This window comes from Nannospalax galili, unplaced genomic scaffold, assembly GCF_000622305.1.
Source record: "Nannospalax galili isolate Female #2095 unplaced genomic scaffold, S.galili_v1.0 scaffold553, whole genome shotgun sequence".
Taxonomy (NCBI): Eukaryota; Metazoa; Chordata; class Mammalia; order Rodentia; family Spalacidae; genus Nannospalax; species Nannospalax galili.
The window spans coordinates 5,667,565-5,681,376 of NW_008336313.1; the positions used below are offsets into that span (position 1 = coordinate 5,667,565).

Consider the following 13,812-nt stretch of genomic DNA (forward strand, 5'->3'; position numbering starts at 1 on the left):
CCCACATGGTGGCTAACAACCATCTATGACTCAAGTTCCAGGTGATCAGATGCCCTCTTGCCTCCATGGGCATTGCATGACACAGAAGCATTTACATAGATGCAGGCAAAATACTCATTCACATAAAAACATAAAATAGAAAGAAAGAAAGAGAGAGAGAGAGAGAGAGAGAGAGAGAAAGAAAGAAAGAAAGAAAGAAAGAAAGAAAGAAAGAAAGAAAGAAAATTACAGCTCCTAAATCTAAGGATTTTCAACCTGGCCAGAAATCATTGGTTTTTCTGGCTAGGACATCAAAGCAAAATTCAATCCTTCCTACTGAAAACAGAACTGTTTTTTTTTCTGAAATCAGAAGAGCACTTTGTAGTGAAGAGGAAAAAAGACAACAAGCAAAGGTAACATGTTTTGATTTAATATCCCAAAGTATCTGTGTAGTTGGGACTACGCTGCAAAATAATGCAGAAATCTGTAGGGAAGCACGTCTCACTCTGAGGAAAACTGATTGGAGAGAAGGCACCAGAAACTGTATTTTGTTGGGTTACATGTAACCAGTAAACAAGGAGAACATCTCACAGAGGAGAAAAGAACTTTGCTGTCATTTCGTGGGTACCACCTAAGGATGAAACATGGCCTGACACTGACCCTCTGTCTTCACTGTACACTGTAGTATAAACAGTACCTGATACTAGAGACAATCGCCCACCTACAGCAGTACAAAAGAGCAAGAGAAGAAACAGACACGGGCACGAGCCCTCAGGATGGCTTTTGCTCTCCCACACAGCTCTATCCGCAGTGCCTGAAATGCTCTGTTTATCAACAAGTGGGAAGTGAAAATCAAATCCTAAAAAGCCCGGGCAAATATACTTTATTTCTGTCCATGCTCTTCAATCAGGTGGTGATGGGTCCTGGGTTGAGGGACGTACTGCCTCTGGCTGTCTTTCTAGGTGATGACAGTGGGTGCGGTGCGTCCTGTCCTCTCTTGCAGCTGGGACACCTTCAGAGCAATGGAAATAAGGGGAGCCAACATGACCTGAGGGAAACAGAAAGATAAGAGTCTTTTCCATCACCTTCTGAACAGACCACTTGCTCCACCCCGAACTTTATCAAACCCCAACTCCTGAGCCATGAGTCAACCCCTACTCCAGGTCTCCAAGGCTGCTCAAACTCTTTTAAGAGCAAACCCATGTTCTTTCTCCCAAAACCTAGCTCCCACAATCCCTGCTTCAGTAAACTAATGTCATGGTTTACCCTGTAAAGCAAACAACTAAGCCATTCTTAACATCTTCCCCTACACATTCCCCATGGGCAACGCATCAGCAAGCCCAAGGTACTTTTACCTTCCAAATTTCTCTCCATGGTACCCATTTCTCTCCCACCCTCTGCTTTCATTCCTGTTAAAACATATATTGTCCTCTAGTATTTAGGTACTTTTGTATCCTCTGAGTTGCTTCTCACACTACACCCAAAGAGATCTTTCAAATGCAACCCCGTCCCCAACAAACAGTTCTCACTTAAGGGTGTGGGGGATTCTGCAGATGAAATGAATAAATTGCCTTTTTGATATTAAAAAAAATGAGGGGCTGGAGAGATGGCTCAGTAGTTAAGAGCACTGAGTGTTCTTGCAGAGGACCTGGGTTTGATATCCAGCACCCACATGGGCGCTAACAACTGTCCTTAACTCCAGTTCCAGGGGAATCTGATGCCCTCTTCTGACCTCTGTGGGCAGTGCACAGCATGGGTATACATGCAGGCAATAGACTTACACACATAAAATAAAAAATAAAATAAAGTATTTTTTTTTATGAAAACTACTTATCTAATTGAACTACCCATTTTATAGATGAGAAAACTGATTCTAAAGGATGGCATGATCTGACTCAAATGACCTGGAACAGAATCTTTTCTTGCTGTTACTTTTTCTCATCTACACCAACTCACAGTAACTGGGAAAACCAGCACCACCTGCTGAGACCACCACTTGCCATGGCTCTTGGAGCTTAGACAGTACCAAGAAAGCACTGAGGTTGTAGTACAGCAGCTATAAAGACAGGCATCTCCCCGACTGGATGGGGTGCCTCTGGCACAGTGGGGACCCAAGCCCTTCACACAGTCCTGCTGGGGATTCTGGTTCAAAAGAAATACACTTTTCATTCTTTTTACCTACCATGTGCAGACTTTTATCTTGAGGATAAAACAAGAAATAAACAACCTCCTCCCTCTTTTCCTCATGCTCTGTAATCCTACAGGCCTGTGATGCAGACTCCAAGGCTTAAATCTTAGGGACACCAATAACAAGCTGGAATTATCGAAGCTAGAACCTGGCACTGGAAACAGTGTGAAAGCAAAGCACTCTGACGACCTCCTTTTTAATAACAGCAGCTACCACTTACATGAAGAATCTAGCCAAACTCGCAGGCACAGAAAATAGTGTCAGTTGCAAGACTGAGGCAAAGAAAATGGAAAGCTACTGCTGGAGGGTATCAAGTGTCAGTTGAAAGGAAAAGGTTCTGACAATCTGTCAGACAATGTAAACATGTATAATGTCACTAACTGTACACTTAAAAAACAGGATGGTAAATTTTATATTTTTACAATTAAAAAATTTAGGCTCAAAAAATTAAAAAATAAACAACTATAAGAACTGCCTTCTTTTCTTATATTTATTAAAGACTATGCATGTATGTGTATGTGTGTGTGTATGTGCAAGCATACATGTGGAGATTAGAAGACAGTTTAAGGAAGTTGGTTCTCTCCTTTACCACATGGATTCTAGGGATCAAACTCAGGTCATGAAATTTGGTAGCAAGTGCCCTTACCTGTTGAGCTGTCTCACGGGCCTTAACTGCTCTTTCTTAAGAGCTAATCTTATGTGCCAGCCTCAGTGTTTCAGGATTTTGAATTCAGTATCTCCCTAAATTCCTGTACCATTTTATAGAAAAGGAAAACAAGATATACAAATATGAAACAAGTCACCCAGTTGTACACAAGTCTTCAGTGACAAGAAGAGCATTTAAAAATAAGATCTCATCAACTCTACAATCTATGTGTTCAAACCACTACACTAGGAGTCTGCAATGCTAGCCTTATATGACTTTATTAGGTGTTGGAAGAAAAGAGGTTTTGTGAAAAAGTAAATATGGCATGTTTTGTTTTGAGACAGGGTCTCCCTGTAGCCCCAGCTGGCCTGGAACTCTCTGTGTAGATCAGGTTGGCCTCGATCTCACAGATCTGCCTTCCTCTGCCTCCCAAGTACTGGTATTAAAGGCCTACACCACCATGCCCAGCAATTCTTTCTTTTTTTTTTTTTTTTTCTTTCTTTTTTTGGTGTTTTTGAGACAGGGTCTCCCTGAAGCCCCAGCTGTCTTGGAACTCACTATGTAGACCAGGCTGACCTTGAACTCACAGAGATCTGCCTGCCTCTGCCTCCCGAGTACTGGGATTAAAGGTGTGCACCCCCACGCCCGGCTTCTTTTTTTTTTTTTTTTTAAGATTTTATTTCCTTTATTTTATGTGTCTGAGTGTTTTGCCTGTATGCATGTATATGCACCACATGCATGCAGTACCCACAAAGGCCAAAAAGGGTGTCAGATCCCCTGAAGTTAGCATTACATGTTAGCTGTCATGTGGGTGCTGAGAACCAAACATGGGTCCTCTGTAAGAGCAGCAAGTGCTCTTAACCACTGAGCCATCTCCCAAGCTATCTCTCCAGCCCTTAATTTTTTAAAAAATAAAAATTATTTATATTTGCCAGGCATGATGGCACACACCTTTAATCCCAGCACTCGGGAGGCAGAGGCAGGCAGATCTCTGTGAGTTCAAGGCCCACCTGATCCACATAGTGAGTTCCAGGCCAGCTGGGGATACAGGGAGACCCTGTCTCAACAGACCAAAAAATGTTTATATTTAAGATACCAAATATAACTATTTTTTTCAGGATTGGGGCAAACTCAGAGACTCATGAATGGTAAGCAAGTACTCTACCACTGGGCCACATTCCCAGGTCCAAACAGGATGTTTAATACACATGTAATGATGAAGCGATTACTACTGGCAACATAATTAATGTATCAATGTCCTCACATAGTTATTTTTTTTGTTGTGGTAGGTAGAACACTAACAATATGGTCTCTCGGAAAATTTTAAACATATAATACAGGGTTAATAATAACAGGCATCAAATTGGCCATGAGATCTGAAGAACTACTTTCACATAATTGAAATTCTCTACCCTTTAACCAACATTTCCTAACTGCTCCTAGTCCCCAGGCCCTGGTAACTAGCCTTCTTCCCTCTTTTCAACTTGAACACTTTTCTTAGAGTCAACGAATGAGCTCACAGAGAATTTCTCTCTCTGGGTCTGGCCTGTTTCACTTAGCACAATGTTCTCTAGGTTCATCCATGTTGTAACAAATGGCAAGACTCTCTTATTTTTTTAAGATGGAATAATTTTGCAGTGTGACTGTAATCCATCTTATCTCCTCATCTGTTGACAGTAATTAGGTTGGATGCATATCCTGGCAACCACTGCATGAACATAGGAATGCTGACTTCTCTTGAGGATAATGATCTCAGCTTCTTTGAACACATACCCCAAAGAGGACTGTTGATAACATGAACTTCTTTTTATTTTGTATTTTTTTAAATTTCCGTATGTTCCAAAACTGCTATACCAATCATATTCCAAGCAATAGTATACAAATGTAGTCCCTATTTTTTCCAGCATTTTCAACAACACTTATCTTTGGTCTCTTTGACAATAGCCAACCTACAGGCAATGGGGTTACATCTCACTGTGGTTCTGATTTGCATATCTTAGTGAGTAGAGGTGGTAGCCTCTTTTTCATATACCTGTTGACATTTATAGATCTTTGAGAAAATCCATTTAATTATTCAGCAAATGCCTTTTCAATGAGCATCTCTTAGTGTCTGTCTTCTTAGTGCCTTTAAGGTGCAGTATGTGTTATGAGTCACCAAAAGGGAGCAAACATGCCATGTTTCCTAGATAGTCCATGGTTGTGAAGCTGGCTGGAGGTCAAGATGAGTACTGTGAGGAACACACTCCTCTGTGCATGCTTTCTCCTCTCAGTGCCTCCATGTCGGTGGCTGTTCTGCAAGGTCTTGGTCTCAACCCTGGTTCCCAGGGTCCCTTCTCACTCTGACATGCTCACAGACACTCTACAGGTATGGTCAGACACCCAACCCACCAGGCTCCAAGTCAGTAGACTCTTCTGTGAAGACACAATAAAACTGCCTCTCCCTGTATGCTCTGTCAGAACAGGTAATCCACCCAGAAAAAGCAATGTGTGATCAGTGACAGGACAGAACACCATATAAGAAACCTACACAGAGATTTGTTATCCTGAATCTGCCAGTTAACAGGAGTACACACCTATTAAGTGTTGCTTAAATTTCCAGTGCCTCAGTTTCCTTATCAGTATCAGAAAGAATGTTTATATCATTTGAGAATTAAGTAGGGGTAATGATATGACTCAGTGGGTAAGAGCACTTGTTGCACAAGCATAATTACCTTAGTTCAAATCCCCAGCACACACATAAAGAAAGCTAAGCATGGCCACGGGCACATTTATAACCCTAGCACTGTGGGAGACAGAGGCTAGAGGATCTCTAGGGCTTGCTGTCTACCAGCCTAGCTCCAAGTTTAATGAGAAACCCTGTCTCAAGGAAATAAGGTGGAAAGTGACAGAGCAGGCCAGTGAACATCCTCCTCTGAGTTCCACAAACACACAAGCATAACATCACATATATACACCACACACACACACAATACATACATACACACACATCACATGTATATACCACATACACACACACAAGCGCACACACACACATACGCACACACATACACACACAGAGGCAGCAAAAAAGAGAATTAAATCAGCACACTTATGTAATAACTTGGCAAACAGCCAATACTCAGACAAATGCTAATTATTACTGTGGCTGTTGTCTGTTATTTGCTCTCACATACTCAAAGAGACATGGAACAAAGAGAGTCCAACTGATGCCCTGATGGGTCACTGAGAACTGGTGGTGACGAGGCGGATTCAGTGGACCATGACCCATCCAACAGAAATAACTAATCAGGGGTGCAGGGCTTACCTGGGGATCCTGATTGATCTTTGCAGCATCCTTCTCATAGCTATCGATGTACAGTCGAATAGTGGCCCCTGCACTCCCGGTGCCACTCAGTCTGAAGATGATACGAGAACCATCTGCAAAAATAAGCCGCAAGCCCTGGAAAAAGATAAGCAGTGGTTTATTCCCCCACATGCCGAAAGGGAGACTGAAGACCAGCAAACCATGAGGGGTCCATTTGGAGATTTAATGTTATCCACTGGAGGATTAGAGGCTTGATAGATGGCAGCAATCATGCCCTGTAAGTCTGCCTTCCGTCAGCCTCTCACTGCATCCAGACGAGGGGCTTAGCTAAAGTGGGAGCAGGGTCAGTTGGGAGACACAATCTTGGCGATTCTGGATGGCATGAGGCTCCCTCCCCTGCCTACTTCCCTGTGATTCATGGACTGGCCAGTGTAGCTTGAAGTTTAATAAGTAAGTAAAGCTGCTAGATGCAGAAATTTGACTCCTGGCTCTGGAGAGAGCCATAGGCAGATGAGGGGGAGGACTCTTTACAGAGCTCTGGGAGGGAGTTTCAGAAAGAGAAAAGGAGGCCTCATGCCCCTGACTTATCCAGCAGGATCCAGTGGTCAATTTGATGATGCCTGAGGACTCAAAGTAGGGGTTCCTGTGGGTGCAGGGCTGAGCACCCTTCTCTTCAGCACCCTCTCCTTCCCTCCCTGTCAGTATTCTTGTGTCTCACTAAGGAAAAGGCTGAGAACTCTGGGACAGGTATTTTTCCAGCACAAGGGAAGAAGGCTATGACAGACTGTTTCCTGAGGGCCCTTCACTCCATGTGTCTACCTGGACTTTTCACAATGCCAGAGACTGACCAGAAGGAAAGACACACCCCACCTAGTGCTCATCACCACCCCCCATCCAGTTTTAATCATGTGAGGATTCTTTAGTGCTCACTGTTGAAGACAGTAGGTAGAACATGCAGAGGACAGTTCATTCCCACTCACTGTAACTTGCTGTCCAAAAGCATACCAGGGTTGTTCTCTTTCCCCAGCATTACATTTACTTAGGAGCATTTTCTCCCCTACCCCATCTTCCTGATAAGTGATCAGGTTTCCTAATTCTACAAAGTGGTACAGCTGCCTCCTGGCACACAGCATGGCTCCCACTGCTGTGCCTCTGCTCTGCTCCTCCCTCATGGCTGATACTGCATGCTTGCACAGCTGGGGACTCCTCCACTCTTACCCTGAAGACTTTACTCCAACAACTTCTGTGCCGCTTTGCCATCCCCCAGGCCATCCTCCCCTCTACAGGACCCCCACCTTCTAATTACCAAAGACCTAAACTGTTTCCAAAGTACTCATAGATGGTAAAAGGAACAAGGTTAACTTACCTGCTAGAATTGGGTACTAAAGGTATTCATGGGGAGGGTCTGGTGCCCATCCTCCACACACTCTCTACAGAGAGACGTTCAGTAAATCCCATAGCCCATCTCCTCCATGGCCTGGCAGATGCCTTAAAAAGGAGGAAGCCAAAGCTCTGAATCTCCAGAAAAAGCAAACTGGGAGGTTAGGTTGTAAGATCCTCATTCCCTTTATTGTCTCTGTTTCTGAATTCCCAGATACAAGCCCGTTCTGCAACAACAGGCAATGGATCCAGAGGTAAAAGAACCTGGGTGCTGAGTGACCGTGAGAAGCAGGGAGACAGCCAATCAGCCTGCAGCTTGGGTACCCAACACAGTGAGAGAAACCCCAACAATCTGTCACCATCTGGGATGGCCCAGGTGCTCAGCTGTACTGTCCTACTATGCACTGCCTTGGCAGATGGGCCACAGCAACAGTTGGCATTACCAAGTCCAGGAATGCCTTACTTGGAAAGTATCCTAATATTCTAATTTAGAACATATGAAAGAAATGCATACGATGTCACTCATAGTATCATTCAGTTACAACCTCTGAAAAGAGGATTCTGAACCTATGCATCAGGGATTTTTGTAAACTCTGGAAGTCATACAAATGTTAGGTGGAGAATATGTAAAAATCTGGAAAAAGATGACCGTGACCCTGGATATGTACCTCCCCTCTTTTCAAAAATTATTCTCCCTGTGAGAGCCACGTGTAACTGGGCAGAAAACAAACTGAGAGCAATCGCTCCAGAAAAACAGGCCAGCCGAGGAATACAACCCAGGGGCCTTTTCCTTTTTTCCTTGAGATTTCAGAGTTGCTGCTCTGGGGTATCTCTCCCATATACACACAAATCTGTTCCTACCTGATTTCGTGAAACACTTCCATCCACCGGGTCACTATATTCAAAGTTATCAGCTTTCTCCACAGTATAGACTTTATCATTTGCAGAAAACTGCTTCCCCACAAAGGAGCGGTCAAACATTAGGGCCTCCAGATCCTTCATCATTTTGTTTGCACCCTCGGCTTCCACCTCCTCGTAATCATACCTGGAAGAAGATATGCGCTGAGACTCGTGGTGCTGACTTCAGAGCATCTGAGGCAAGCAGCACTGTCTGTCACTTACTTGGCCCTCCCTAAACCATCTAACTTCAAGGAGGCTGGCAGAAACTATGAGCTTGTCAATCAGCATGGATGGAGTGGGCTGGGGATGAAAGGAGGGTTTAGGAGAAAGGGGCAGGGTCTTCTGAATAAGCAGAAAACTCCCAGTTTGGCTTTTCTGCAGATACAAGCTCTAAGATGCTTCAAAGGCTTTCAGGATATTCTATCTAGTGCTGCATCTCCACATTCCAAGGAGCGAGAATGAGCAGATCTGTTCTCTCCAGAGAACTCTAGATCAGCTGGCACATGACTCAGGCCTTTCTTGTCCACACTCCTGGGACTCCTATGAGGTGAAGGCTGAGACTGTCCCCAGGTTCGGCCTGCTGAGACTAAGCAGAGTAGCTAAGTAGAGTTCCCATCTCCACAGAAGCTTCCTAGAGCCAGGCCAGGATTTCAGTGACCAGATAAGGAGCCAACGTGCAGCCTGACAAAGGATGCCATAAATGGATGCCAAAGGACCAAGAAATAAAAATTCAATTCAGTTAAAAAACTGCACCATACATGAAATTCTGTGATATTTTTCTTTTAAAAACTATTCCAGCCTCTTTCTTATGAAATTAATGACTGCAGGTGACTTTTCTTAACCTAGTGTTATACATTCTCTTGAAAGAGTTCCTTTTTAGAGGCTCAATATTGTAGAATCTCTATTTGTTTGTAACAGCAAAATAAATATGAGATGTGTGAGAGGACACCCCAAGACAAGAGCAATACTGTGGAATTACAGCCAACTTACTGTGGCTCCAGGAGTCTATGAATCCAAGATAAAACAGTTCCCTTCATCCTGAAGCTGGCTCCTTCCCCCAGTTAAAATGATAAAGGGCAAGGAATTACAAACAGGTGCCTGTGCTTTACGCCTGTAACCTCAGGAGATATGAGGAAGAGGTTTTTTTAATCCTAGACACAGAGGGTTGGAATGAAAGAAATCCTAGCTTTGCTTTGCAACCAGACAGAGTGAGCTATGACTCCAGCTTCTGCTGCCTATGAGCTGCAACAAAGGGCCAGCTGTCCCATCTCTCAGAATCTCGACTGCTTTATCGATAGTTATCTTGAGGCTGATATGAGACGATATGCAAGTGTCTAGCACTGATGTTTAGGGAATAGAGAGGACAGTGGAGTCAAAACAAATCAATTAGCAGTTGTATTTGATAATCAGTAAGAATATGCTGAAATAGATCCAAGAGAGCTGTTTAATACAAGACTGACTCCTTCTGAACACTGCTCTTAACCTTATTCCACTCTGGCTACTGTTCATTCATCAGCCCACTCATTTATCTATTCGAGACATATTTACACAGTGTCTATAAGACATACAGATTGGAGTACACCACGGTACACAAAAACAGACATGGTCTTGTTTCTATGAAACTCTGGACTCTAGAGTCCATGGCTGCTGCTGTGTATTACCAGGTTTTCTGGCTCTTAAGAGTACATTCCTGCTCCATTCCTAGGACTTCTTCATAATACCACATGGCAGTTTTTACTTATGATTTCAACGAAAAGAGTAACTTAATCAGAATCTAAGGACTAATGAGCCCAAGTTGCTTAATAGTGAATTCTTTATGGAATATCTGAAGCCCATGGACTGTTAACTCTGGAATTATACACATATTAATTACCTAATCTAACTAGCCATTTTATATAAAAAAAAGAGCAACTGAGTTCCAGAGAAATTATATCCATAAATTTCTTACAAATAAACAATTTATCTTTTTTTTTTCCTTTTCATCAAAAGAATATTGAGCTTCAAGGAAAAAAAGTTACTAGATTTTTTATACTTATCAAGGGGCAGGCAAATTAGAAATAGTAAAAAACACTACTTGTAAAAGAATATTTTCGGGGTGATGGGGCACTTGACCTCAGAGCCTCACACATATTGACCACACATGCTCTTCATCCCTGAACTATACCTTTAGCCCCACCATACACATTTCTAATAGTTAAAAAAGATACTGGTAAAGAAAAATTATTAAATGACCTAATTTTTTTTTTTTTTTGGTCTGTTTGAGACAGGGTCTCCCTGTAGCCCCAGCTGTCCTGGAACTCACTATGTAGACCAGGTTGGCCTTGAACTCACAGAGTCCACCTGCTTGTTTCTTACAGAATCACTAGTATCTGGCAGAAAGTAAATATACAGTAAATATTTGTTGAATCAATGAATGAAGTATTGGCAAACACAGTCACTGGAGTCCAATTTTAATGAGGCATTAAAGTCAATTTTGACTAGGCATAATTGTTTCCATAATTTAAGGAAAAACGTTTCTCTACTTTTTATTTACAGAGTTCACAAACACGTTCTGTCCTAGTTTGCTTTCAATTGCCATGACAAAACACTCTGACCAATAACAACTTGGGAGGAAAGGGTTTATTTGGCTTACATCTCCTGGGTCACAGTTCATTACTGAGGGAGCCCAAGGTAGGAACTCAGGGCAGGAACCTGGAGGCAGGAGCTGAAGCGCAGGCCATGAAGGAACGCTGCTTACTGGTTTGCTTCCATGGCCCATGCTAAACTTGCTTTCCTATATAATACAGTACAACCTGCCTGGGTGGCACCACCCACAGTGGGCTGGGCCTCCCACAACACTCAACAATCAAGAAAATATCCCAGACCCAGACCTGGCTATAGGCTAGTACAATGGAGGCAATTCCTCAGTTGAGGCTCCCTCAACCCAAATTGAGAACTAAAGCTATACAGCACACCTTCAGATTCATTTCATTTGGTCCTCTCAATAGCTGGACCTCTTTCTGAAGATAAGAAAACTGAATACAGAGGTAAAGTGACTTCCTAATTCAGTAAAGATATGAAATTCAAATATAGTTTTGTGAAACCAAATTCAATGTTATTATTAAGTCCATCTGATGGGTACATTTAAGATGTTCAAAGCATTTATTCTTTCAGTTAGGCTAGCTAACATGTTAAAGCCTTCTTCTTTATGACTGATATAAAAGCTGACTTCATTTTGACTCTGATCAAATCAGTGGTTAAGAGCACTAGCTACTCCTCCAAAAGACCCTGGTTCAGTTCCCAGCACCCACATGGCAGCTAACAATTGTCTATAACTCCAGTTCCAGGGGATCTGACAATATCTTCTGGCCTCTACCAGGTTAACCAGCATGTAGTGCATTTATATGCAGTAAACACTCATATAAATAAAATAAAAACAAATTAACTAATTAAAAAAATTAAAAGTCCCCAAGTGAAGAAGTTAGATGATTTAGGGTGTTACTAACACTCCAGACAGTAAAGACACTGACACCTGAGAACTCTCTCTGCCCACTTCCCCGCTATCCCTCCAGATGATGTCTTACTTACCTGGTAAAGAAGTTCCGACCAAACTTCTGCCAGTGATCTTTGAGGATGTCCTCCACGCTCTGCTTGCGGGTGGCCAAAATGGAGAGCCAGGCCAGGACAGCCCACAGTCCATCCTTCTCGCGGATATGGTCAGAACCTGTGAGGCAACAAGAAATGTGGCTTCTCTAGAGCACATGACAGCAAGGCCAGCAAGCACATGGGCTACTAAAGCAGCCACGAGGCTCTCCCAAGGCCTTGAGGACCTTCAGGGTCTCACATGTTGAATAAAGCAGCACAATATCCAGAAGCAGTGGGAGTAACTAACAAATGCCAGGTGTCAGTAAACACCAGTGAGACAATTTGGTAGAACTCGGTATACCAATTACTAAGTATTAATGCAAGAGGGGAAATCCCCAAATTGACCTTAAATAAGCACTAGGAAAACAGTCATTATAAATTTTCAGTAATTAAAACGGTCTTGTAGCTTCATGAACAAAACAGAGCACCTAGAGATCCAACTATAGGTGAGGCTCGAAATTATAAAGTTGCATTTTGAGTCTGGGGGTGAGTAGGATTAATTTCTTTAAATGATGTTAAGATAACTGGCTCACTACTATAAAGAAACTTTACGGGGTTTCCCCTAAAAAAAAAAAAAAAAAAACAGTTCAAAGAGATTTTTAGTTGAATGCAAATGTAGAAATTGAAAACCTTGCTGGGCTTGGTGGTATCCACATGTAATCCCAGCACTGGGGAGGAGGAGGAGGTAGGAAGGTCAGGAGTTCAAGTCCAACTGTGGTTACATAAAATTCCAAGGCCAGCCTGAGCTATACGCAATCTCAAAAACAAACAAACAAAAAATGGGGGGGGGCCGCAATTGAAAAACTTTAAATACTGGAAGGGCTATAATTTTTTTAGATCTTTGGGTAATAAATACACATAAATCCATTATTCATAAAGAGAAACGATTGATTTTTTATCTATCTAAAATTTCCTATTTCTGTACAGCACTATACTACAGATAAAATTAAAGGCTATCAATTTACTTGAAAAAGTCTACATAGTTACAATTCTAAAACAGATATTGAATAGATTCAGTACAGGAATGAAATCGTACATATTTGTTAGAGAAAAGCAAGGGGTAGAAAGATGGCTCAGCTGTTAAGAGCAGGGGCTGCTCTTGCATAGGACCTGTGTTCAGCTGCTATCAAAGTGGCTAGCAACCATCCTTAACTCCAGTCCAGGGAATCTGGTGCCCTCTATTGACCTCTTCAGACATTGCATGACATGAGTGCATTTACAAACATGCAGGCAGAATACTCATACACATAAAGCAAAAAAATTTAAAATAAATATGTAAATAAGAGAAAAACATAAATAGAAAAATAGGCCAAGGATATAAATAGGCAATTCACCAAAAGTTAATATTTATAAGAAAAGATGGAATTATTTTTAAGAAGACAAAGTAAAGTTAAAACCACAATGAGAGCCCATAGGAGAAGGGCATTATTAAAGAAGAAATAGGAAAAATGGGGGTACTTTAAATGGTGAAACCATGGTGGAAAGGTTAGACAATGTGAGAGATAAATAATGCCTAGCTAGTTTTAAAAACCAGAGGGAACTATATTAGTCCAACAACCTACTGACAAATTATACATACCAGATCAAGAAATATATGTCTAGGAAAGGTTTATCTGAGAACAACTGGTCTTTGCCCAAGATTTATCTACATGGCGACTTGTGGAACTAACCTTCTTGGATTTTTAACAGCCATACATTGAGGCCTATACAATTTGGTCAGAGGGATAAAGGACAGTTTTGTCCTTGCCCTCCTAGGTCAACTAAGTTCCAGGGGACTATGAACATCTCTCA

The 13,812-nt window shown here is 42.2% G+C and overlaps 1 protein-coding gene across 4 annotated transcripts in view; it reads right to left on the minus strand.

The window, feature by feature from the left end:
* Nucleotides 1-388: 388 nt before the first annotated feature.
* Pgm1 (phosphoglucomutase 1) overlaps nucleotides 389-13,812 on the minus strand; it is a 61,015-nt gene continuing 47,591 nt past the window's right edge. For all 4 annotated transcript variants that reach the window (XM_008831070.3, XM_008831073.3, XM_008831072.3 and 1 more), the window contains 4 exons: nucleotides 11,965-12,100; nucleotides 8,359-8,542; nucleotides 6,118-6,252; nucleotides 389-1,027 (listed from right to left, as the gene is read on the minus strand). In XM_008831070.3, the coding sequence (XP_008829292.1) occupies nucleotides 938-1,027; nucleotides 6,118-6,252; nucleotides 8,359-8,542; nucleotides 11,965-12,100 (545 nt within the window). In that variant the 3' untranslated portion in view covers nucleotides 389-937. The remainder of the gene's footprint in view (nucleotides 1,028-6,117; nucleotides 6,253-8,358; nucleotides 8,543-11,964; nucleotides 12,101-13,812) is intronic.